This window comes from Staurois parvus, unplaced genomic scaffold (genome assembly GCF_062004578.1).
Source record: "Staurois parvus isolate SC_StPar_1 unplaced genomic scaffold, SC_StPar_1.0 ptg000328l, whole genome shotgun sequence".
Taxonomy (NCBI): domain Eukaryota; kingdom Metazoa; phylum Chordata; class Amphibia; order Anura; family Ranidae; genus Staurois; species Staurois parvus.
This window is the reverse complement of record NW_028318124.1, coordinates 575626-603434: the sequence shown is the minus strand read 5'-3', so window position 1 is coordinate 603434 and position 27809 is coordinate 575626. Positions and strand designations below refer to the sequence as shown.

Below are 27809 nucleotides of genomic sequence, written 5' to 3'. Positions count from 1 at the left end.
CTGTGAGCGGAACTCTCCAGTACTACACTCCCACCGTGCCCGTGAGCGGCACTCTCCGGTACTACACTCACGCCGTGCCTGTGAGCGGCACTCTCTGGTACTACACTCACGCCGTGCCTGTGAGCGGCACTCCAGTGTTGTACTACACTCCCGCCGTGGCTGTGAGCGGCACTCTCTAGTACTACACTCCCACCGTGCCTGTGAGCGGCACTCTCCGATACTATACTCCCGCCATGCCTGTGAGCAGCACTCTCCAGTTGTCAGGAATGGACTTGCCAGTAATGGTGGGACTCACCTGCCTTGTGGCCTGCAGTACCAGGGCTGGCCAGCGGGTGCTCTCAGCAATCAGAGACTCAACCCTGCAGTCAGCCAAAACACCTGAGGCTGATTGCAGGTGTATTTAAGGGATGGCCAGACCTGCAGTCTGCGCCTTGGTGTGTGTTTTTCTATGGGCCCCTGTATCTTGTTACCTGCATTCCTGTTCCTGTCTGACTGATTCGTTGCCGACCCTGCCTGATCCGGACCTCTGCTGACTTCTCCTGTTTGATCCCTGGCTTGTGACCCCGACCATTCTCTGCCTGACCCCCTGTACCTACCTGCCCGTTAGTTGCTGTACCCGGCTCGTGACCTGACTACTCTCTGCCTGCTCCTCCTGTTCCTACCTGCCCGATTGTTATTGACCCGGCCTGCCTGACGACGCTTGCATTGTATGTATTGTTATCTGTGGGTGGTTTGGTTCGTTTGCACGGTGTTATGTTTTAGTATTGCACTGCATCTATGTATTGGAGCCCTAACATTACACCAAGGCCAATCCTGACCAGAAGTGGCTGCACAGGGAAGCCATCTTGGCTTGTTGCTGGGAAGGATGGATCTTGACGAGGTTGTGTATTTGTCGCTGCTGGTTTTTGATGACAGAGAATATGCTTATCAGACTCTGAGGGAGTATACCCGGGATCAACTGCTAGAATGTATACGTATCGCTCATTTTCTAGTAGATCAGGGCACAGAGTTCTCTGAGGTACAACCTTTGATTCAGGTTTGTGTAGTTGGCTTCATCTGGTACCCCTGAAAGCAGGAATGACTTTTTGCCACCATTTAGTGCAGACCAGATAGAGTCCCTGGTATGGTTATTAGAGGATGATGTGGATTGCTTCTTGGAGCATTATGCTGCATGTTCACCACAGGTATTAAGGGATTGTATAAATGCAGTGCAGTCTTTGATCAGACAGGCTTTGTGTAAGCTCAGTTTTGTTCAACCCATACTGCAGACATGGTTAGACTTGTTGCACCCAGCCTCAGTCAGCTTGCAACATCATTCCTCTGCTCGAGGCGCTCTTCCTGCATCCCCGACAGCACCCCCAGTGACTGCCCAGTATACTCTAACTACCACATACCAGTCCCCTGCTCCCACTCGCTGCACCTATCATTTCTTTGGCCCTGTGGAGAGGTCCTCTGTGGCGGCTGCTCCCTCCTCTGTTCCATCTTCCAGCTCTTCTCTGTCCTCAGCTGCTCCATTCGTTTGCAGACCTGCGTTTACTTGCAGTGCTCCAGTAGTTAAAACCAGAAAAAAAGCGAAAATTCTTTTCAACCAGTACCATCCTGCCAGTATCCAAACCGGTGAGCCTGCCGTCTGAGAACCTGCCTTCCGTGGTTCAGCCTGGTGCCTCGGCACCCGCACTTCAGCCTGATGTCCCTACCCAGCCTGATGTCCCTACCCAGCCTGATGTCCCTATCCAACCTTATGAACTGATCCAGCCTGATGATCCTATCACGCCTGATGACCCAGTGCCCGCTGTCATACCTGGTGACCCGATGCCGCTGTCGAGCCAGACGATCCAATGCCTGATGACCCAGTGCCCGCTGTCATGCCTGGTGACCCGATGCCCGCTGTCGAGCCAGACGATCCGGTACCTGATGACCCGGTGCCCGCTGTCGTGCCAATTGACTCAAAGCCCACTGTCGTGCCTGGTGACTCGGTGCCCACTGCCTTGCCAGATGACGCGATGCCTGCTGGCGAGCCAAATGACCTGATGCCTAGTGACCCAGTGCCCGCTGTCATACCTGGTGACCCGATGCCCGCTGTCGAGCCAGACAATCCAATGCCTGATGACCCAGTGCCCGCTGTCATGCCTGGTGACCCGATGCCCGCTGTCGAGCCAGACGATCCGGTACCTGATGACCCGGTGCCCGCTGTCGTGCCAATTGACTCAGAGCCCACTGTCGTGCCTGGTGACTCGGTGCCCACTGCCTTGCCAGATGACGCGGTGCCTGCTGGCAAGCCAAATGACCTGATGCCTAGTGACCCAGTGGCCGCTGTCATACCTAGTGACCCGATGCCCGCTGTCGAGCCAGACAATCCAATGCCTGATGACCCAGTGCCCGCTGTCATGCCTGGTGACCCGATGCCCGCTGTCAAGCCAGACGATCCAATGCCTGATGACCCAGTGCCCGCTGTCATGCCTGGTGACCGGATGCCCGCTGTCGAGCCAGACGATCCAGCGCCAGATGACCCGGTGCCTGCTGTCGAGCCAGACAATCCGGTACCTGATGACCCAGTGCCCGCTGTCGTGCCAATTGACTCAGAGCCCACTGTCGTGCCTGGTGACTCGGTGCCCACTGCCTTGCCAGATGACGTGGTGCCCGCTGTCGAGCCAAATGACCTGATGCCTGGTGACCCGATGCCCGCTGTCGAGCCAGACGATCCAATGTCTGACCCAGTGCCCGCGGTCATGCCAGTTGACTCGGAACCCACTGTCGTGCCTGGTGACTCGGTGCCCACTGCCTTGCCAGATGACGTGGTGCCCGCTGGCGAGCCAAATGACCTGATGCCTGGTGACCCGATGCCCGCTGTTGTGCCTGACGACCCGGCGCCCGCCGCTCCGCCTGGGGGCCCGCCACCCCTCCTGGGGGCCCTGCGCCCGCCGCTCTGCCTGGGGGCCCGGCGCCCGCCGCTCCGCCCGGGGGCCCGGCGCCCGCCACTCCGCCCGGGGACCCGGTGCCTGCCGCCCTGCCTGAGGGCCTGCCGCTCCGCCTGGGGGCCCGGCGCCCCTCCTGGGGGCCCTGTGCCTGCCGCTCCTCCTGGGGGCCCTGTGCCTGCCGCTCCTCCTGGGGGCCCGGTGCCTGTCGCTCCACCTGGGGGCCCGGTGCCTGTCGCTCCACCTGGGGGCCCGGTGCCTGTCGCTCCACCTGGGGGCCCGGTGCCTGCCGCCCCGCCTGGGGGCCCTGTGCCTGTTGCTCCTCCTGGGCCGCTGCCCGGAGTCCAGCCCGATGTGCCGCTGCACGGAGTCCAGCCCGATGTGCCGCTGCACGGAGTCCAGCCCGATGTGCCGCTGCACGGAGTCCAGCCCGATGTGCCGCTGCACGGAGTCCAGCCCGATGTGCCGCTGCCCGGAGTCCAGCCCGATGTGCCGCTGCCCGGAGTCCAGCCCGATGTGCCGCTGCCCGGAGTCCAGCCCGATGTGCCTCTGCCCGGAGTCCAGCCCGATGTGCCAGTCTTTGATATCCCGCCAGTTACCAGACCCAGGCGGTGGAACATTTTGCCCAGCTAGGACTGTTTGGAGCGTCCTGAGGCCGCTCCTTGAGGGGGGGGGGTACTGTCAGGAATGGACTTGCTAGTAATGGTGGGAGATATTGTTTTATTTTAGAAAAACGCACAACCAACAAACATTTTCTACAAAAGTATAAAATAAATAAATAAATAAATAACATAACAACATCACATTCCATCATGTGCAAACATAAAAGTAAACATTTCAAAGCCATACTAGAGTCCTTATGGCTGAAGCAATATGTACGCAAGGCCCTTACAGCCGGAAACAAAGATTTGCATTCACGGCTTTTATGGCCTAGAAAACAAAACGTGGCCTTTATGGCCCAATAAATCTGCATATATGGCCTTTACGGCCTAATAAGAAAGCACTTATGGCCGAATACAATAGCATATGTAGCCTACATGGCCTATAGTCAAACACTGTACAAAACATCACACAATACAACATTACTTAGACTGAGGAACATAGATCTTCGGGTCCATGTAGCCTTTCTTCAAAAAAATCATCTCTGAAAATCTAAGGGAGGGTGGAAGGAGAAAGAAAACAGGATAGTTTACCAACACCCAGAGATCAATAGGTGGCAACTACAGGCCTGATATTCCTTCACGCCTTTATCCAGACCCCTCGCCGCCACCTGTCTCTCTCAAGACCCCAAACTTTCCCCACCTCACCAAGAATGCCACGCACCACCTCCGGGACAGGAAGGACTTTCTTCCGTATGGACACTTGGCACCGCGCATTCCACGTGAAATACCGGACAACTAGGCTAACTAAATAAAGAGTGTCCAAATCAAAACCCCGGCGATCTTGCAATGCTCCATATACCCACTCTGCATAAGACATGCAGTGCAAGAAAGGAACACCCAGAGCACTCCCCACCTCTTTGTAGACTTCAACATTGAAGGGACACTGAAGCAGGAAGTGGTCCATAGTTTCCACTTCACCCCGACACTCCTCTCTCGGACAACCGCAGTCATCCAGAGAGAGGTACTTCAAGTTTCCCCTCACGAAGAGTCTACCGTGAAAACCGAGCCAGGCCTGGTCCCTAAACTTGAAGGGAATCCGCTCAGAATTTAATAAGCGTAAGCCCTCCCGCATAATATGGCCCGGGTAATCCCTCAAGGCCAGCGGCGCATGACAAACAACGGACACAATCCTCTCACCCAGGAGCTTCCTAGGGAGGGACTTAATATCCTCCGCCGTCACACGCCACTGCCTAAGTATTTTCAGGCTCGGGGCAACATAAGTCGGGAGTTCACCGTGCTTAACCCTTAGGCTTTTCACTAGCCCACCACTCTCCCAGCAACTCAGAAAAGGCCTAAACCAGTTCCGGAAGAGGCTTACCCATGCAGGAGGTCTCTCTGCCAGCATGTTACCAAAATTGTGCTTCAAAAACACCAGAGAGAAGAAGACTACCGGGTTGACCATACCTAAGCCACCCTTCCTCCTGGATAGGTAAGTCACATCTCCCTTCACAAGGTTCAGTCTGCTTCCCCATAACAGCTGGAAAAAGCAACTGTAGATCCTCATATAAAGAGACTCTGGCAAGATGCAAACTGTGCTGACATACAAAAATATGGGGATCAGGTAAGTTTTCATCAGATCAACCCTTTCCCTCAAGGAGAGCCGCCACCCCTTCCAGCATTTCACCTTGACTTCGGCATTGGTCAGCCTGGCCTCCCAATTCGATTTGCCATAATCGGCCATGCCAAATTCAATGCCTAATACTTTGACGGACTGCTGAGGCACAGGGAAAGCGTCCGGGAGCACAAAGCCCTCGCCCTCCACACCTAACCAAAGGACTTCAGACTTGTCCTGATTGATCTTGGACCCCGATGCCTCGGAATACTGCTCTCTCTCTGAGACAACCACCTGCGCCTCCACAGCCCCAGAGACAAAGACAGAAACGTCATCAGCGTAGGCAATGACCCTCAGGGGTGGCTCACCAGCAACACCCACCGGTACCCCGCACAACGCTCCACAGTCCAGCCTCCTTACGAAGGGGTCGACCACAAAGACGTATAGCAGAGGACTCAGCGGGCATCCCTGGCGCACCCCAGAGCCAACCCCAAAGGGCTGCCCAATCCAACTGTTCACCAGCATGAAGCTCTCCGCCTCTCTATACAATGTCTTGAGCCAGCCAATGAACCCCCCCTCCAGGCCATACCTGTCAAGAAGATGCCAAAGGTACTCATGACTAACCCGATCAAAAGCCTTGGCCTGATCCAATGTCAGCAAATACTTTCCCCAGCCTTCAGCCCTGCACCGCTCCAGAACCTCCCGGACAGCTAACACCGCTGTGAAGGTGCTCCTGCCCTGGACCGAGTAGTGCTGCCGACCGGAAAGCAGCGTGTCTGCGACTGACGCCAGGCGCCAGAAAAGAATCTTTGCCAGAATCTTTCTATCAACATTGAGAAGACTGATGGGGCGCCATTTCTCAATCATTGAAGGGTCCTTACCCTTTGACAGCAGGATAACAGCAGACTTTCTCATGGAGGGAGGGAGTGAACCTTCTTGCAGACAGCAGTTAAATACCTCCGCGAGATGGGGTGCCAAGCTAGTCTTGAAAGATTTATAAAATTCTGCCGTAAAACCATCTGGCCCAGGTGTTTTCTTAATTGCCAGACTGTCTATGGCTTTGGCTACCTCTGCCTCTGTTATCTCGTCCATCAAACTTGGAAGCGGGACGTCACTCCCCAGACCCGGTGTAGAGTCCAGAAAACTTAACATCCTCTCCCGGTCGAGGTGCTTCTTCCCCAGAAGATCTCTATAAAAAGGACCTCGAGACCTCCAGAATCCCTGACCTGGATTTTGTCAGGGAACCTGTACTATCAGGCCTAAGACCGTTTTAATCGCTGCGCTTTGTCTGCAATTCTGGTAAGGGTCGGGCAAGTGATATTTCCTGTAATCCCTCTCCAGAACCAAAGAAGCGTGCCGGTCATACTGATGCTTCCTAAGAAGGAGTTTCACCTCCGCAATCGCCCCAGGATCACCACCAACCGAGACGAGGCGGTCAAGTCTCCTCCGCAGCCGCTGGTAGGCAACATATCTATCAAGTTGTACCTTTTTACCTACGGCCCTGAAAAACCCACTGGTTCGCTTTTTAGTGAGCTCCCACCACTCCGTCTTACTGCTGCAGAAATCCAGAAGGGTCACCTGAGCCTGGAAAAATTCCTCAAAGGATTGTCTCACACTCTCATCATCCAGCAAGGCCAAATTCATCTTCCAGATGCCCCTTCCTTTCAGCGGCATATCTGAAACATTCAAGATCACAGATAGCATAAGGTGATCGGAAAATTCAACCGCCCGACACACGGGTGCCGAGAAGGCAGAGTTCCCCTTTAAAAAAAACCTATCTATCCTGCTCTCACTCCTACCTCGCCTAAAGGAGAAGCCCGTGCTGTCTGGGCTGCACTTAACTAGTGCATCTACCAGACCTGCATCCCTATCGCATTAAGAAAAACGCTATCATAGCCCAACCTGTCAGTGAAGCCTCTCCTGTCTTTGGGCCTAGTGATGGTGTTAAAATCACCTCCAAAGACAACTTGCCGGGCCGTAAAAAGGAAAGGCCTAATCTTTGTGAAAAGGCATTTCCTTTCCCACTTGGACTGCGGGCCATATATATTGATTAAACGCAGGTCATGCCCCCTCACAGAGACGTCCAGGACCATGCACCTTCCGATCTCTACCTCAATAATCCGCCGACACGTTACCATACCAGTAAAAAGCACTGCAACCCCACTGTAAGGCTCAGCCGCAAGAGACCAAAAGGAGGGGGCCACGCCTCCACTCCCTCTTTGCCAGGTGGATATTGGCAAGGCTATTGAGCCGGGTCTCTTGCAATAACAAAACATCAGCATCAACCTCGCTGAGCAAAAATAAGGCCATGTTACGAGCACTCACAGACTTCAAGCTGGCAACATTAATAGTTGCCACTTTTACTGGGGTGGGAACTGCCATCAGGATAATTAAGATAGGCATTCCTCAGTCTGACTATCTACCACTGGGGCCCCCTGTACTATGGGGGTTGTGCCAGCACTGTTCTCAGCCTCCTCCATCAGATCCACAGAGTCAGATGAAACATCCCCGCGATCTGATAGAGACCCAAACTTATTCCCTGAAAGTATGTCATCCTGATCTGAAGAGCACAGAGACTCTGAGGATGCTGAGGAAAGCACAACCCTATTTTTCCTCTTCTTCCCTTCGACCAGGACCCACTCCCCCCCATCCCCAATAGGGGAAATCACCACACTCTCTGATGAAGCTTGGGAAGAGCCTTCCCCCTCAACCGCCCTCCTCCTGCACATACCCCCACCTCTTCTTCCCACAGCCCTGGCACCCCTGCATGAGACCACAGGACACCCAGGCTTAGGGACCTTCAGCGAAACCTTCACACACCCCTCCGCCCCACGGGCTGCTTCTGCCAAAATGGAACTCTTAATAGGTTCAATACACATACGAGGGTTTAACACAGACACAAGCGGATGGGTAGACTTGACCACAGGCTGCACAGCCGACAAAACTGACACGGAAGGGACAGGGGGGTTCACAGACACAGAGACCGGCACACCAGACAGAACTGACACAGAAGGTTTAGACACACCAGGTGACCCAGACTCAGGGACAGACAATGGATCTAGAACAGGGGAGCTAAGGACGGAACTGGGGGGGCCAGCTGACCTGAGGGAGGAACTGCCGCCGGGAGCGCAGAGTCCTCTGCATCCATCCTGAGGAGCTCCTCCGCAAGCTCCCCCTGATTATGGAGGGCCTCTGGGCACAAGCTGTAAGGGTGCCCCAATACATTACAAAGATTGCAACGAATTATGTTGCAACTCCTGGCCTGGTGGCCCAGACTCTGACACAGGGAACACCTCTGTTTTGGGCAGGAAGAGGAAAAATGGCCCTTATCACCACATCTGTGGCACAATTTGGGTTGCCCCTGATAAAAGACCACAATTCGATCTCTCCCAATAAACGCAGATGAGGGCATATGCTGTACAACATTATCAAAGACCCTGAGCTTAACCTGGGCAGTCCATCCACCGGTCCACATACCTTTGTCATCAAGCACTTTGCTTAGGGACCCCAGCACCTCACCATACCTCCTCAGCCACACAATGAGGTCCGCTGGGGGAATGGAATCATTAACTACCAAAATAGTTATGTTCTTTATTAATGGCTGCCTAGCCACCACTCTAGGGGACAAACCCTCCCACTCCTTGGAAGACTTGCAGGACCTATCATACCTCTCCCAGAAGAGGTCCAAGCTTTCTGGCTTGACAAATGACAGGTCATACTCATTAGACCCAACAGGATTAATCAGGGCAAAGATTTCAGCAACCCTGAAGCCCATGTCCAGGATCTTATCAGCCACAGATCCTCTAGAAGGCGGGGTGCCTCCCCCCACCCATCTCAACTGAACGACATTCCTCCGTGCGAAGGATCCACCCCCAATTGGCCGGGCACCCGACTGAGACACTTGCGGGGGGGCCCCTCCCCCCGAGCTGCCAAGCATAGCAGCGTAGCTAATTTTGGGCTGCCCACCTCCCGATACTGCCTCAGCAAAGGAAACCCTGCCGGCAAAAGACCCACCGGGGGGGCGCTCTTCACCACCCCCACAGCCGCTGCAGCAGTTCCAGTAAAGACCGATAAGCCCTCGGCCTGCCCAGCAACAGCGAGACCTGCACCCGACACCACGGCAGGCTCCACCCCCCCCACACTCCCTCCCGCCGGGCACGGGGAGACCAGACACGGGCACAGACAGTGCACTATCAGCGGCCCAGAGGGGACCGGCTGCTCCCACTCCCATAGATGACACAGTAGCACATACAGGTTTACTCACACCAGTCCCCGGCAGATGACTCAACAGCACACAGTTTTACACATACCAGTCCCGGCCGCAGGAGCTGACAATCCGGCTGCAGACCCACCCAGCTCAGCATGCACCTCGGCGTGCACCTGTGTAACAGCACATCCCCCTGCAGCAGGCTGGAGTCTATACACAGTCTTTTCCTTAACCCTTACCCAGACTTTCCTCGGGACTCCATTTTCCTCTGCTCCCTCCTCTTCAGACAAGTTCTCTGTAAACCTGAACTTTCTCCCACTCAAAGGAGATTCCAGCTCTCGTATCACCTGCAAAGCCCCTGCACAGTCATCCTGGTCATCCGCTCCCCACTCCTGGGTTACCTGACCAGGGGTAAGAAGCTGTGATCTGTCCTCCATGGGGACTGACACCGCCGCAGCCCCACTCTTTTGCAAACATTTTCCAGCCTGCTGGCTTGCCTCCTCCTCAGCGATATCCATAGAATCCCCAGAGTGGGATGGAGCAATATCCTCATCTGCAGTCAATTTGACATCCTTCCTCATCGCCATGAATCTGGTCTCACTGGCATATTTCTCCTTGAAACTGCCGCTCGTCTCCTTTAATGCTGCAACAAGCAGCGCTTGGCTTTTTACTTTATCTTCCAAGCTGTTGACCTCCGGTCGATGCAATGAACGCTTGTTGCTCCAGGCCCTCTCCCAGACCCCTTTTTTCTTCCTATATTCCATCCGGAGCTTGGCCAGCTTCTCCTCCTCTTTTGCAATCCGCAAAATTCTGGCAGCAACTTTGCTCCTATAAACTGACACAGGCTCACCCTTTTTTGGGCCACCGCCTAAGTCCTCAAACACTGGTACTGGGGGGGGGGGGGGGGTACCACAGCTAGCATGGAAAACATCGTCTGAAGTCTTGACAAGACTACCCCCCGGACCTCCACCCGGGTCCCCTCCTGGGCCTACACCAGGATCCTGCATGGTTCTCAGTATATCACCGAACCCTAGAGCCTGGCTTCAGGCCTACACCTGGAGCTCAGCAGAGCACAGTCCAACACAGCCTCTCCACACGCTGTCAGGAATGACTCGCCACAGGGCTCACCTGCCTTGTGGGCTGCAGTACCAGGGCTGGCCAGCTGGTGCTCTCAGCAATCAGAGACTCAACCCTGCAGTCAGCCAAAACACCTGAGGCTGATGGCAGGTGTATTTAAGGGATGGCCAGACCTGCAGTCTGCGCCTTGGTGTATGTTTTTCTATGGGCCCCTGTATCTTGTTACCTGCATTCCTGTTCCTGTCTGACTGATTCGTTGCCGACCCTGCCTGATCCGGACCTCTGCTGACTTCTCCTGTTTGATCCCTGGCTTGTGACCCCGACCATTCTCTGCCTGACCCCCTGTACCTACCTGCCCGTTAGTTGCTGTACCCGGCTTGTGACCTGACTACTCTCTGCCTGCTCCTCCTGTTCCTACCTGCCCGATTGTTATTGACCCGGCCTGCCTGACGACGCTTGCATTGTATGTATTGTTATCTGTGGGTGGTTTGGTTTGGTTCGTTTGCACTGTGTTATGTTTTAGTATTGCACTGCGTTTATGTATTGTTAGTATTAATAAATTATATTGTTTATAACATATCTGAAGCCTGCATTACCCTGCGTCAGTTCACATACCTCTGGTCATACCCTGGAGCCCTGACACCAGTACTACACTCCCACCGTGCCTGTGAGCGGCACTCTCCAGTACTACACTCCCGCCATGCCTGTGAGTGGCACTCCACTCCTGCCGTGTCTGTGAGCGACATTCCAGTGCGGGACTACACTCCCGCCGTGCCTGTGTGCGGCACTCTCCGGTACTACAGTCCCACCGTGCCTGTGAGCGACACTCCAGTGCGGTACTACACTCCCGCTGTGCATGTGAGCGGCACTCCAGTGCGGTACTACACTCCCGCCGTGTCTGTGAGCGACACTCCAGTGCGGGACTACACTCCCGCCGTGTCTGTGAGCGACACTCCAGTGCGGGACTACACTCCCGCCGTGCCTGTGAGCGGCACTCTCCAGTACTACAGTCCCACCGTGCCTGTGAGCGACACTCCAGTGCGGTACTACACTCCCGCCGTGCCTGTGAGCGGCACTCTCCGGTACTACACTCCCACCGTGCCTGTGAGCGGCACTCCAGTGTTGTACTACATTCCCGCCGTGGCTGTGAGCGGCACTCTCCAGTACTACACTCCCACCGTGCCTGTGAGCGGCACTCTCCGATACTACACTCCCGCCGTGCCTGTGAGCGGCACTCTCCGGTACTACACTCCCGCCGTGCCTGTGAGCGGCACTCTCCAGTACTACACTCCCGCCGTGCCTGTGAGCGGCACTCTAGTGCGGTACTACACTCCCGCGTGCCTGTGAGCGGCACTCTAGTGCGGTACTACACTCCCGCCGTGCCTGTGAGCGGCACTCTCCAGTACTCCACTCCCGCCGTGCCTGTGAGCGGCACTCCAGTGCGGTACTACACTCCCACCGTGCCTGTGAGTGGCACTCTCCGGTACTACACTCACGCCGTGCCTGTGAGCGGCACTCCAGTGTTGTACTACACTCCCGCCGTGGCTGTGAGCGGCACTCTCCAGCACTACACTCCCACCGTGCCTGTGAGCGGCACTCTCCGATACTACACTCCCGCCGTGCCTGTGAGCGGCACTCTCCGATACTACACTCCCGCCGTGCCTGTGAGCGGCACTCCAGTGCAGTACTACACTCCCGCCGTGCCTTTGAGCGGCACTCTCCAGTACTACACTCCCGCTGTGCCTGTGAGCGGCACTCTCCAGTACTACACTCCCGCCGTGCCCGTGAACGGCACTCCAGTGTGGTACTATGCTCCCACCGTGCCTGTGAGCAGCACCCCAGTACGGTATTACGCTCCCGCCGTGCCTGTGAGCGGCACTCCAGTGCGGTACTACGTTCCCGGCGTGCCTGTGAGCGGCACTCCAGTGCGGTACTACACTCCCGCCGTGCCTGTGAGCAGCACTCCAGTGCGGTACTACGCTCCCGCCGTGCCTGTGAGCAGCACTCCAGTGCGGTACTATGCTCCCGCCGTGCCTGTGAGCAGCACTCCAGTGCGGTACTACGCTCCCGCCGTGCCTGTGAGCAGCACTCCAGTGCGGTACTACGCTTCCGCCGTGCCTGTGAGCGGCACTCCAGTGCGGTACTACGTTCCCGCCGTGCCTGTGAGCGGCACTCCAGTGCGGTACTAAGTTCCCGCTGTGCCTGTGAGCGGCACTCCAGTGCGGTACTATACTTCTGCCGTGCCTGTGAGAGGCACTCTCCGGTACTACACTCCCGCCGTGCCTGTGAGTGGCACTCCAGTGCGGTACTATGCTCCCGCCGTGCCTGTGAGCAGCACTCCAGTGCGGTACTACACTCCCGCCGTGCCTGTGAGCAGCACTCCAGTGCGGTACTACACTCCCGCCGTGCCTGTGAGCAGCACTCCAGTGCGGTACTACACTCCCGCCGTGCCTGTGAGCAGCACTCCAGTGCGGTACTACGCTCCCGCCGTGCCTGTGAGCAGCACTCCAGTGCGGTACTACGCTCCCGCCGTGCCTGTGAGCAGCACTCCAGTGCGGTACTACGCTTCCGCCGTGCCTGTGAGCGGCACTCCAGTGCGGTACTACGTTCCCGCCGTGCCTGTGAGCGGCACTCCAGTGCAGTACTACATTCCCGCCGTGCCTGTGAGCAGCACTCCAGTGCGGTACTACACTCCCGCCGTGCCTGTGAGCGGCACTCCAGTGCGGTACTACGCTTCCGCCGTGCCTGTGAGCGGCACTCCAGTGCGGTACTACGTTCCCGCCGTGCCTGTGAGCAGCTCTCCAGTGCGGTACTACACTCCCGCCGTGCCTGTGAGCGGCACTCTCCAGTACTACACTCCTGCCGTGCCTTTGAACGACACCCTCCTTGCGGTACTACACTCCCGCCGTGCCTGTGAGCTGCACTCTCCGTGCGGTGACTTTGAGTTCAGTTTTCTTCCCAAATCCTCATCTGTGCTTCCTGGTACAGGTCAGCTATATCCCAGCATCCAGTGCGGACGGACGGTTTGCCATCATAGGGGACAGCCCCCTTTGTGAGATTACTAATCAATTGGCAGCATTGAGATGCTTTGTCCATAAATCTGATGGTATTTGGATTGCTCAGATTACTCGACTGCATGGTGGAAACCAAAATCGATCATTTACGACGGTATCCTCCAACTATCCGTCCAAAGCCACTTCATGTTTCATACCGATCACATGGGTTGTTCATCGATCGACCGGAATAGAAAGCAAACACATATCGCAGTGTGTATGTGCACCGGAACAGCACGATTCAGCGCCGGTAACCCTTTGTTTGCTGAGTGTACCCTCATGCCTCTCCATCCCAATATAATATCCCGGTCTTGCAGCACACTGCCTTCTGGACATAGCTAACCAGGAGCACTCGCCACTCCCAGTATGCTAATCTCAGCCGCACAGCGGCTCCTGACTGGCAGAGGCGATGACAGGGGCGTGTGTGTGAAGCTCTCAGGTCCAGGGCTGTGTTAGCCGGCTGTACAGTGTGGAAGAGATGTTTGGAGGCTGAGGATCGCTGGTCGCTTATGTGTGGTCTGGACCGGGGGGCTGTGCACTGGCAGCTTTCCATGTCGGAAGGCACGGCTCACGACTGCGGCGACACCATGGACAAGCAGATGTCTCGCTGCAAGATCGTGGTGGTCGGGGACACTCAGTGCGGGAAGACTGCTCTGCTCCACGTCTTTGCCAAGGACTGCTATCCAGAGGTACAACCCCTCCACAGTCCTCAACCCATAACTACTACCGCCACCCCACACTCGGCCACCGCTTGCTACTCGGAGCCGGGTTCGTCAATCACACTGCTAGGGAACGACGGGTTAATGGGTGGAGCCGGACTTCTGATTGGTCGGTTTAGACCGAGCCATTCTATCTATCCATCCGCTGGATCTATTCTTCTTACTCTGTTATCCAGCCTCTCTGGTCTATCATTTATCATCTGGCATCTAGTCTATCATTTATGTACCATCAGTCCATTGTCTTCTATCATGTGTTTATCAATCTGATTATTATCTTCCACCATTTAGATGACATCTATTGTCCACTGTTTTATCTATCATGTATTCTCTCATCTCTCACTTAGCCGTTTTCTATTCTCTTTCGTTTATCTGTCAATCTATTTATCTTCTATCATTTATCTATCACCTATCAATTGTCTTCTATCATCTATTCTCTAGCTTATGTTTAGCAATCTATCTCCTATCATATATCTATCATCCATTCCATTTTATATCATTAATTCTCTAGTATATATCAATTTTCAACCATGTATCTGTCAACTATCCTCTTATCATTTATCTGTCACCCATCCTCTTATCTATCATATATTCTATATTATGTCATCAATTCTCTAGTATTTCTCTGTCATCTATCATGTTATCATTTTTCTATCATCTATTCTATCTTCTATTATTAATGCTCTATCATGTATCTATCATCCATTCTATCATTTATGAATCGGTCTTTCCTCTATCTTTTATATATCATCTATTCTATCATTTCTCTATCAACGTCAGCAGTCACGCCGCTGCAATTTGTGTGCAATTTCAGGTACGATTTCCAAATACTTTATTGCTACTCGTGAAAATTTTCAACGATTTCTTGCAATTTGCAGTGCGATTTCCATTATATACTATGTATGTGCAATCGCAACAAAAACTGCAGAAAAAATAATGCAAGAACTACTTTAGAAATTGCGCTGCAGCAAATCGCCAATATTAAGACACTGACATTCACATTAATTAGATGCAATTTCAATTCCCAAATCACACCTGAAATCGCACCGGTTTGACTGGGCACTAAATGTTTTTTTGTTTTTTTTTAGTTTGAGAAGAATTTAGTTTTTTTTTAGTTTCTTTGGTTTTAGATATCGTAACTTTTGATGGTTGGCTAAGAACTGTGTATCCAAAATATGCACAGTCTTGCTGGCAGAAATATCCTATTTGCTGCATGCCAGTAATGTTAGTCCAATGCTTCCTTGTGTACAACATACAGGGACCTTATTGGCTGGCATGTCAATAAGAACAATGCATAATTAGTGGCACCTGCGTAGTTGATGACAATGTTGTACTGAAAGAATCCCAGATGTGCTGGCTGTGCATGTGCAGAATGCCCTGAGATAATTCATCTCAGTCACCTGACTCTGTTCTGCGCATGCACTGCCAGCATATCAATGGTTCATGCAGACTGACAGTGTTGCTATTGACAGAGCAGCGGTGGCCAATAAGGCCCCTGTATACACGTACACATTAGCACAACTGTTTACATGCGTACATCATAAAATAAGACCAACACTAAAACCCTAGACACAGCTGTGCCCTTTTTATTTTTAATCACTTCCCACTGGCCATACGCATATATGTGGCCAAACGACTGAACATATGCGTCCCTACATAAACATTTTCCTGAGCTGAGAGCACGCTCCAGGCACAGCAACAGGTAGGTACTGGAAAGCTTCCGATGCATACTTGCAATTGGGAGCTTGCAGATCATGTGACTACCAATCACATCAGTCACATGATCGGAATGCTCATTTCCACCTTCTGGCATTTAGAACCTCTTCAAGGGCTGGGAGGTGGCGTTAGGAATGGGTTATTTAAACTGGTATTGATTAATAAATGACTACCTGAAGTCCTTCTGCACATATTCAGCCAGTGCATCAATGACTCAGACCAGTGGTCTCCAAACTGTGGCCCGGGTTCCAGATCCAGCCCTTTGCTTGCCTTTATCTGGCCCTTGAGGCACTGTTCCTCTGACACACTATTCCTCCTACTGACATCAACAATGTGGCATCATTCCTCCTACTGACACCAACAATTGGGCACTATTCCTTCCACTGACACCAACAATTGTGCACTATTCCTTCCACTGACACCAACATTAGGGCACTATTCCACTGACAACAACAATTGCGCACCATTCCTCCCAATGACACCAACAATTGGGCACTATTCCTCCCACCAATAATGATGGGGCACCATTCCTTCCATTGACACCAACAGTGGGTCACCATTCCTTCCACTGACACCAACATTGGGTCACCATTCCTTCCACTGACACCAGCATTGGGTCACCATTCCTTCCACTGACACCAGCATTGGGTCACCATTCCTTCCACTGACACCAACAGAGGGTCACCATTCCTTCCACTGACGCCAACAGAGGGTCACCATTCCTTCCACTGACGCCAACAGAGGGTCACCATTCCTTCCACTGACGCCAACAGAGGGTCACCATTCCTTCCACTGACGCCAACAGAGGGTCACCATTCCTTCCACTGACGCCAACAGAGGGTCACCATTCCTTCCACTGACGCCAACAGAGGGTCACCATTCCTTCCACTGACGCCAACAGAGGGTCACCATTCCTTCCACTGACGCCAACAGAGGGTCACCATTCCTTCCACTGACGCCAACAATTGGGCACTATTTCTCCCAATGACACTAACAATTGGGCACTATTCCTCAAACCAATGATGATGGGGCGCTATTCCTCCCACTGATACCAACGGTGGGGCGCTATTCCTCCCACTGATACCGACGGTGGGGCGCTATTCCTCCCGCTGATACCGACGGTGGGGCGCCATTCCTCCCGCTGATACCGACGGTGGGGCACCATTCCTCCCGCTGACACCGACGACGGGGCACCATTCCTCCCGCTGACACCGACGACGGGGCACCATTCCTCCCGCTGACACCGACGACGGGGCACCATTCCTCCCGCTGACACCGACGACGGGGCACCATTCCTCCCGCTGACACCGACGACGGGGCACCATTCCTCCCGCTGACACCGACGACGGGGCACCATTCCTCCCGCTGACACCGACGACGGGGCACCATTCCTCCCGCTGACACCGACGACGGGGCACCATTCCTCCCGCTGACACCGACGACGGGGCACTATTCCTCCCGCTGACACCAATGATGGGGCAGCATTCCTCCAACTGACACCAATGTTCGGCACCCATAAAGTCTGAAGGACAGTAAACTGGCCCTTTGTTTAGAAACTTTGGAGATCACTGACTTAGACTGTTGTTATTGACATGTTGTCAGGAGCAGCAGCAATAACCATTTGGCTCCTTGCACACTTTGCAAACCTTTGCACAAGCATTTACATGCACACTGCACAGAATTTAGCCTAGAGTGTAGCTGTGTCTTTTTTTAATTTTTTTTGTTTTGCTGCTCTTCTCAGCTGTGTGAATAGGCTCATAGAGACTAGAATATAGATGTGTAGATAACTGTGTGCTGCATATATTATGTCCATGTAAATGAGCCCCAATGCTAGTTATTACAGGCAATTTGTAAACAGAAGTCTAATTTTATAGCAGGTTATCTGGGTGTTCTTGTTTGAATAAAAAAAAGTATTTTATTTCAGTAAGATTAATTTCTAGCTGCCTGGCTGGATCTCCTCTCTTCACCCAATCAGGAGTCCGATATCTGTTTTTGTTATGTTGTACAGTGAGACTCCATCCAGGACTGGTTTGTATAGGAACTTGCAGTCCAGGTCATTTGTTGGGAAACTTCTTCCGGTGGGATGTGATGAATACATTCACTACATAGTGACATTGTTATATGGAGTCTGATGACCCATTACTATACAGTGTGCAGCATTGAGCAGTTTTGTAGAATCAAGATACAGATTATATAGGAAAGGCTAAAGCTGATCCACTGAAAGGTCAGCCGAGAGGACATAAGCAATGATTTTATGTTTGCCTATTGTTCTCTAGAATCCCAGGCATGTGGAGAGCAGGGTGATCCTAAAAAGCCGTCTGTGTAATCACATAGTCTCCATGCAGTTCCATGCAAAGGATTTCTATAGAGACATAACACATGCCGTTCTGATCTTACTTGTCTTCACTATTCAGGGAAGTTGCCTTTCCCACAGAAGAGGTCTGCTAGTAATGTTAGATACTGATCCAGTGTAGCTAGGACCTTCAAAGAAGAGGGATACCTTAATGCAGTGGTGGTCAACATTCTTGATATGGGGGCCTCAAGTGTGGACCCCAAAATCACCAAAGTAAAATTCAGTAAATATTCAGCAGACACACAACAGGATATAGTCAAAGACTACAGCATAATTCAAGTGATGGTCAGAGAAAGCGGACATGATACAAGAGATGGTCAGAGATTGCGGACGTAATACAGGAGATGGTCAGAGATTGCGGACGTAATACAGGAGATGGTCAGAGATTGCGGAAATACAGGAGATGGTCAGAGATTGCGGACGTAATACAGGAGATGGTCAGAGACTGCGGACGTAATACAGGAGATGGTCGGAGACTGCGGACAGGATACAGGAGATGGTCGGAGACTGCGGACAGGATACAGGAGATGGTCAGAGACTGCGGACAGGATAGATGAGATGGTCAGAGATTGTGGATGTGGTACAGTAGAAGGTCAGAGACTGTGGACATAATACATGAGATGGTCAGAGACTGTTGACGTGAGACTGTAGACGGTCAGAGACTGTGGACATGATACAAGAGATGGTTAGAGACTGGATGCAGGAAATGGTCAGAGACTGCGTACATAACACAAGAGCTGGTCAGGGAATGCAGACATGATACAAGAGGCTATCAGAGACTGTGAACATGCTATAGTAGTTGTTGTAGACATACTTCAGGAGACAGTCATAGTCTAGAGACACACTATATGACACTACTAGAGATTACTACCATAACAGGACAATAGGGAAACACACGTTAGTGTTTGCAGGGGCCCGGAGGGCCGCACAAAAATTACCAGAGGGTAGCACGTGCCCCCGGACCGCAGGTTGGACAAGGACAATGCAGCTCACCACTAGGGCACATAGAAAGCAGTTGTTATTCTGTTGACATATTGCATTTTTTCCATGGCCACTCACTGCACCGTATGTAACTGCTTGTCAACACATCACACCTTAGCTGCAGCACATAAACTATGAAATTTAATTTTGTGACCCCATTTTGTGTGAATGGGGGAAAAATGAATGTTATTGGTCTACTTTCTCTCAAGGTTGAATTTTTTTCAATTATACAGAAACTATGAATCAGGAAAATACTGCATTATGACCACTAGATGGATCTAGTAATCATAGGAAAATAAACTTATTTAGTATGATTGTCAGCTCCATCTAGTGGCTATTATACAGTTTAAATATAAATTTGTATTTTTCACTACATTGTATAAGTCCTGGGTGATGTTAGCATACCTAATTTATAGTACTCTAAAAAGATTTTGTGGACATTGTTTTCACAGCACCTAGCAGTTGGGGCCATAGCTGGAGCTCCTATTCACACTGGAGCAATTTAAAGCACATTTCCTGAAGCCCTGTAATGCTCTACACCAAATTACCATGTTATCCCACTGTGCCTGTTCACATTCAATCGATGTACTGTTGTTACTCAATGCTCAGAAAGTATACAAGGTTTTCTGGGCATGATCTAGCCCCAATAGACTTCAATGGGAGTGCACAAAAAACACGTAACGTGCATTTCTGCATGCATAACTGTCTCCTAGTAACTAGCTTTCCTTTGGCTAAAACAAATACATTGAAGCTTGAAAACGCCCCATAGGCTGCCCTATGTGCAGAAACGGTGGGGGGGAGGAGACCTCAGCCCTTTTTTTAAAATTGCACTGCATGCAACAGCATGGCGCTGCATGTGTGAAAATGCGGGCATTTTGCTGATGTATGGGGGTACCATTAAGAATTAATGGCATCCTGCGCAAAGAGTGGCATGTTACTGTCCCATGTCAGGAACGCATGCCTTTGTGCACATGTTCACGACTTGCAATAATCTGAATTTAGCCTGAATCCAAACTTTGGATACATTTTTGAAAAGTAAAGCCCTGTTCACACTGGCATTAAAAGCAGGTGTTAGTAAAGAAGTCTGCAATTGATAATATGGACAGCACACAAAGCTGCTTACATTATTGAAACATGAAACATTTGTGACATGTTGTGTCACTGCTTTTTAATAATAAAGCTACATATCGAGCTTGGGCGGAGTTGAAGCATCTTAGCTCCTTCCATTCAAGCCACTCGGCAAGGTTTGCGGCACATTAAAGTGGTTGTAAACCCTTATTTATATCCAGATAAACAAAGGGTGCAGAAAATAGGTAGCTCCTCCCTGACGCACTGTAGCTCCTCCCTGACGTGTTTTGTGCAACCGCACGTATCCATAGGGGGTATGCATACCGGCAGGTCCCGGCAGCCATCTTGGAACCATATCTGGTCAGTAGCTGTTAACTATATTCCTTATGCTTGGTAATAAAGTTCACTACAGTAATAGCAGTATCATGCTATTTAGCCTCCCTTTTTTTTTTTTTTCCTGGGGCTCTTTTGTGAGCTTCTCGCCACCTGCAGAGCCATGGTTAAGGAACTGAGCGCCATACCTATTTTCTGAGTGAGCAGAGACACAGCGGCAGAGTAGACCATACTTCAGAGGGAATCCCATGTATACCTTAAGAGGGGTTATCTCTTACATGCGCATACTGATTGTGCATCTGGTGAGTGCGCAGTCTTTTATCAGTTTGGACACCATCACCTTTTGAATATACCAATAGGATCCTTGCGATCTCTTTCACACCACATCTACTTGGATATTGTGGACTGTACACTCATGTGTATTAGCAGTCACGGCGCAGTGACACAGATATTCAATACATGTGGACTGTTCTTTTTTTTTTTTTGCACTTTATTTATGCACTTTGGTGTGTTACATATAGTTGTAATAGAAACTAGTGAGCACACAAAGTCACAGATTGTACTATCATTTATATGTTTATATACTGTGTATATGATCCTTTAGAGCTGCACCCTTTGTTTATCTAGCTTTTTTGAGGTTGTTTGATGCCTTTTGGTGTTCAGCAGCTGCTACAATTTTTAGCGCTCACTTATTTTACTACGTGTGTACCTTATTTATATCCAGTGAAGAGACTGGCCTCAGTTGATACACAGAGATTAAACAAATCCTACATAATTTGTACCTCTCTATCTGAGAGTTCAGAAAAAAGGGGGCAGAGAGCTGAAATTACACACTGTAGCACTCAGTGAGGAGAGCTCTGAAAGCTGATTGGAGTGAACACACCCCCTCCACAGAGCTCATAGGAATAGAGCTGAGGCTGTCAGTCTGCTGGAGCTCCCTCCCCTGTCATCATTTTTCCCTTGGTGTCAGGAAAACTTGTCAGAAGTGATTCATGCTGCTAACAGAGAAACAAGGCAGCAGACAGTGCTCTGGACTGAGGCAAGTACACACTATAGAGGGTTATGCTTTTTTCATATTTCATGTCTGAGGTTTACAACCACTTTAAGCCTTGTTTAAACACACACAAAAATAAGCGCCTGGGGTGCATTTTTAAAATGTGTATCAAACACGGCGAACAACGCACATTATCTCTATAGGCATGTTTGTTTGGCGTCATTATTTTGATCAAGCAAGAGCAAAGCCGAAGGCTCTGTTCACACCAATGCATTTTTAGTGCTTTTTGCAACAACACACTTCAGTCCATTAAACATGGTTTCCTATGGAATACATCTATGCTTTTTGGAGCTGCTGCATTTTTGGAAAGGGTCAGGGACTTTTTTAAAAACAAAAAGCAGCGGTTTTTCTACAATAGAGTTCAATGGAGAAGTTGCTGAACTGCATGGTAGTGCATTTTTCCTGCGTTTTGCATTTTTATTCTGCATTCTTTTTTCTTTTGCATTTTTATTATTTGAAAGCATTCTGCAATGTTTACATTTGCCACTAGGGGCACTGTTCACTGTTCACATCAAAGAGCAATTTCTACTCATTTTTCTTCTGTTTGGCCATTAATCTTTTTTTCAAATTCTTATTTTATTTAGCTTAATACATGTTAAAGGGTCTGATAAAGCAATATTGTGCTGTCGTGGGAGAAGGGACAGTCTGGGTTTAAGCAAACGACTCCATCAGCCTATATACACAGCCTACCATTGAGATGAAATGATTTTTGTAGTTGTTTTTTGCCGATCAGATCCTCTCACTACACTAAATAGCATTAACATGCAGTGCTCATGAATTCATGTATGAAATTAAAGTGGCCAAAGAGGCTTCTATTTGAGATATCAGCCATTGTAGGAAAACATTTGAAGATAATCAGTGTAGCAGCTGAAAAAAAAGAGAAATGTATTGCTGTACAGGATTATGCTGTCCTGGAAAATGTCATTAATTGATGTCCAGAACACTTGAGATTTATTAGTATTTTGCTATGCGTTGGCTTCATGGTCCTGCTACATACCAATAACACTTCTGCTTATCTGACAAGGCCACGGAGCTTGTTCATGAAATCCATAGCACGGCATTTCTCCCAGGCTCAAGACTGGCTCTAATAGATGTTACATGTAGGTTTTGTGTGTCTATGGCATTGCCAGCAAGCTTGGCAAATGACATTGCAACAAGCAGAATGGCGTGCATTTCAGTTAAACGTTGCACTTTCAATTATGTCAGATGTGATGCTGCAACACACGTCTGACACACGCTACTTATTTCTTCTAGTGATATCTTCATTATAATGACATTACATATGTCTACCTTTAGGCCTCGTTCATACAGGCATCATTTACTGTGAACGGGCCGTTTATTTTGGCATCTTCAGGAGCTGCATGCAGGCAACTCATTGAAGTCTATTAGGAGGCAGTGGCTGCATGGACACAGCTACTCTACCCAATGTGACAGGCGTGCAGGTAGCAACACACCATCTGTGTTTGGGAATGCTCACCTATACCTTCATGTCTGTCACAGTAGAACGAGTGGCTGTATCCATGCAGTTGCTGCATCCTAATAGACAGCACCTAGAGATGCCAAAAAGAAAACTGCCTATTCATGGTTATATGGGTGCCATGTGAACAAGGCCTTAGTCTTGGTATCCTCTGCTGATGAGCTTATTTTCTGCTTTAAAGCAAACTAAAGGTGAATGCTTATCTGTCCAATGGCCCCTCGCTGGTGCCAGCATCTTCCTTTGAGTGCCAGGCTTCGGGCTTCTTCACTGGCTGCCATGGGGTGATGTCACTCCTCTGCATGTGCAGGAGCTAGTCATCCCAGCACCCAGAAACCAGCTGTAAGCATGCATTGCATGCAGTGGGCATGCATTTACAGCGCCAGAGAAGACAGTGAGTATGCAGGTAGGGGCATTTCATTGTAGAAGAGTTATTGCATGTCTCCTGTGCAATTAAAACCTGCCTAGAGAACTTTAGTTCCACTTTAAAGAGGAACTCTAGTTGTTTTTGTGTTTATTAAAAGTCAACTGTAGCTGCTGGCTTTTAATAAATACACACTTACCTGTCCCATGGTCCAGTGATGTGCTCGCCCGCACTGTCCCTTCTCTCCCTCTTCTCTCCCTGCTGGCAGCATCTCAGCTGTGGGCACCTGGCTTCACAGCTGGGTGCCCACTGCGCATGTATGAGTCGTGCTGCACCTCCTGAATGATCCAGCAATATTCTGGAACCTGTAAATTGTCCCAGAAGACTGCATGGGGATGGAAGGGGGCCGCGGCGAACTGAGCCGGATGTGGGAGCGGGTACCTGTCAAAAGTAGGTACCTGCTCCCCCCCAAAAAAAAAATAATTGCATACCAAATGTGGCAGGGGAGGAGTACTTAACCAATTCCCGACCAGCCAATAGCAAAATGATGGCTGAGCAGGACTTTCATCAATCCAGGTGGGCATCATATGACATGGGTGTCATTACCAATGACAGTTGCCAGTACCATGTGACCACTGTGACCAATCACAGCAGATCACATGACGATTGTAAACCGTGAATGGCTTCCTTTCAAGCCCTCCATTGTATAGAATTGTGTTGCTATCTGTGATCACATGGTACAGACTGGACCAATCAAAGCCCATCTGTGTCATGTGATTAGCTGTGGCCAATCACAGCTAACCACAACAAAAAACCTGAGTGAATCGATTTCATTCAGGTAAATGCTTGTTTATAGCAATTCAATTCTTTGCTATGAACTGTGCATAAAAAAAAAAAAAAAAAAAAATATATATATATATATATATATATATATATATATATATATATATATATATATATATATATATGTATATATATATATACACATACACTGATCACTTCCCCAGAGTAGTACAGTGTTACTATGGTAACATTATACTACTCTGGTCACAGTGTGTTATAAAAAAATTGATAGAATTTTAAGAATTTGAAAAAAATATAATTTTTTTTCCGTACTGTCCCCAGTCCGTGTCTCTGATCACAGCCACACCAGTTATATGATTGCGCTATACTTCATTGGTGACCGTATGTAGAAAAAAAAAAAAAAACATTGTGAATTTGTTTGTTTTTTTATTTCTTCACTTTCTAAAAAATTATGACAATAAATTACATCTTCAAAAAACTCGCCATGCCTCTTACTACTTTCCAAAAAGGGTGTCATTTGGGGGATATCTGTACTGTCCTAATATTTTTGGGCCTCAAGAAATTAGATTGGCCGTCAGTGCATCAGGATTGATTGATTTTCAGATATATACCACAGTTTGTGGGCTCTAAAACTTTCCTACAAACTAAGTAATAAACACTGGTTTGGGTTATTTTTACCAAAGAAATGTAGCTGAATACATCTTGGCCTAAATTTCTGAAGAACAATTATTTATTTGCAAAACTTTATAACAGAAACAAAGGAAAACGTGTTTTTTTTTTTTTTCAAAATCTTCGATCTTTTTTTTCGTTTTATTTAGCAAAAAATAAAAAACCCAGTGGTGATTAAATACCACCAAAAGAAAGCTTTAGTTATGTGAACAAAATAATAAAAATTTTGTTTGGGTACAGTGTTGCATGACCTCACAATTGTCATTGAAAGTGCTACAGCGCTGAAAGCTGACAATTGGCCTGAAAGGGGGTAAAGTGCATGGTATTGAAGTGGTTAAAGTAGAACTCCCCTTTTGGGTGGAGCTCCACTTTAAAAGAAGAAAAAACGTTATGATATGATTGTAGTTGAGAAAGTATAACCAGGCCAGACTATGATATGGTGAGGGGCGCCTAAATCTGAAATCTGAGCAAAAAAAAATTATTAAATATATTCCTTAAAGCAGAACTGTACCCTCCTATCTTTGACAGACAAGGGAGCTGCCATCTTAGCCTCTGTTTGATCTGTAGTTGTCATGGTGTTGCACATGTGATCAGTTATGACACCAGCCATTTGATGGCTTGGCAGTTCCGTTGAGAGCTGACATAAGCGCACTGGTAACTGGAATGGTTATCAAAGTATGCCTTAAACACATCCCGACTGCCCTATATGTATTCTGCTACAGGGCGGCAGGGGTGCGCAAAATCATATATATATATATACATGACTTTGTATTTCCGGGTAGGGGGCGCGTGCGGGTGATTCCCCGCCGGTGCCCAGTGATTACCGAGCATCTCCAACGGGGAGGAGGACCACTTTGCTTACTAACAGTCCTCCTCTCGGGCTCGGGCACACTGTTCTGGATGGCTGTTCAAAGCACAGCCATCCAGAGCAGTGTGATTATAGGGAAGAACCAACACACTGCCCCCCAGTAAAACACTCCCTGCACACAGTTAACCCTTTGATCGCCCTTCATGTTAACCCCTTCTTGCCCAGTGCCATTAGTTTTTTTTTTTTTAGCACTGACCACTGTATTGGTGTCACTGGGGATGTCAGTGACACCTAGTCAGTCCCCCCCCCAGTGTCAGAATGCCCGCCACAGTCCCACTATAAGCCGCTGATCGCCGCCATTACTAGTAAAAAAAAAATTCCAGTATACAGTCAGGTCCATAAATATTGGGACATCGACACAATTCTAACATTTTTGGCTCTATACACCACCACAGTGGATTTGAAATAAAATGAACAAGATGTGCTTTAACTGCAGACTGTCAGCTTTAATTTGAGGGTATTTACATCCAAATCAGGTGAACGGTGTAGGAATTACTGCAGTTTTGCATATGTACCTCCCACTTGTTAAGGGACCAAAAGTAATGGAACAAAATAATAATCATAAATCAAACTTTCACTTTTTAATACTTGGTTGCAAATCCTTTGCGTCAATTACAGCCTGAAGTCTGGAACGCATAGACATCACCAGAGGTTGGGTTTCATCCTGTTGTGGTGGTTTATGTAAGGATATATATTATTTATAAAGGGCGTGTCCCTTTCCCTTAGATGAAATATTACAGTGCCTCCAGCCGTTAAAATACGGCAAATATTTAGTAAACCAATAATTTGGACACCTTGATAATTCGATCACCACTTATTATTATACCTTGAATTCTTTTAGCCAATATGATTTCGTACCATACACACAAAATTTGCCTTATAATAGATAAATATAAAAATTTATTTATGTACAAAAATTATATATATATTAACACAAAACACAAAAGACTGGTGATAAATGAATATTGGTACACACAATCAAAAATATATCCTACCAATGTAAGACACACTAATAATGTCTCTAACTAATTACATCAATCACAAATTTAAATGATATGATATTTATTAAATTTATTAATAATTAATAATTTCGAATATCTCAAAGGTTATATTCTTACATGCCGTGGCCATAGGCTTGCAAGAAGTAAGCCCTTGATATATGATACTCTGGTTATTAATATTCAATAAATTATGAAATATGGAAAAATTTATAATATGGCAATCAACAATTTTTCTTTTTAACAGTAACACAGTATCTGACTACATATATCTAACTATCCAATATTGTTGTAATACACTACGGTAATTTTTATGATTCTACACAACAGAGAAAGTAATTAATACAAATCAAATAAACATCTCACCACACCCGGACGTCAGACTAGGCAACTCTCCCGTGGATTTAGCTGGCAGTGGAACGCCTTTAGACTGATGTATAGGGCAAGTGAAAGATTCAATAGGGGAGAATGTAGGAAGTTATAAGATTAGAGGTTTAAAGTTTTAGGAAGTTTGAAAAGATGGAAGAGTAATTATTTCAGCAGAGATCTTCTTCAGATGTCAGGTCTTTCCATGAGGTCTTTATGAGGGTTTTTCTTCTTTTCATCAGGTTTTTTTTTTATGTTACAGCACATGGGCTTTTTATATCCACTAGTCCATTGTTCTAAGATACCTTCCCACCAGGCTTCCTGATTGGCTAGTTGAGAAATGTGTGTACATAAGCTATTTCTCACCTGCCCGCCAGGTGGCGGTCATGTATCACAGAACAATGTGAGTATTTGAGATGACTCATACCTTGGGTGGAATCTTCAGGTAATTTCAGGAATAAAATATACAGCACTTTCCAGATATAGCAGTGATCATACCTATGATATTCTAAATAGGGACCATGGAATATAGGTGTATATTTGGTTATTCCTCCTTGAAGTATCATCCTGTTTGTTTCC

At 48.9% G+C, this 27809-nt stretch overlaps 1 protein-coding gene across 2 annotated transcripts in view; it reads left to right on the top strand.

Moving 5' to 3' along the window:
- The first annotated feature begins 13836 nt into the window (after nt 1–13836).
- Nucleotides 13837–27809, top strand: part of RND2 (Rho family GTPase 2) — a 531702-nt gene continuing 517729 nt past the window's right edge. The window contains exon 1 of one of the 2 annotated variants that reach the window (XM_089683937.1): nt 13837–14155. In XM_089683937.1, coding sequence (XP_089540063.1) covers nt 13976–14155 — 180 coding nt within the window. In that variant the 5' untranslated portion in view covers nt 13837–13975. The remainder of the gene's footprint in view (nt 14156–27809) is intronic. The other variant, XM_089683936.1, reaches the window with a different exon arrangement.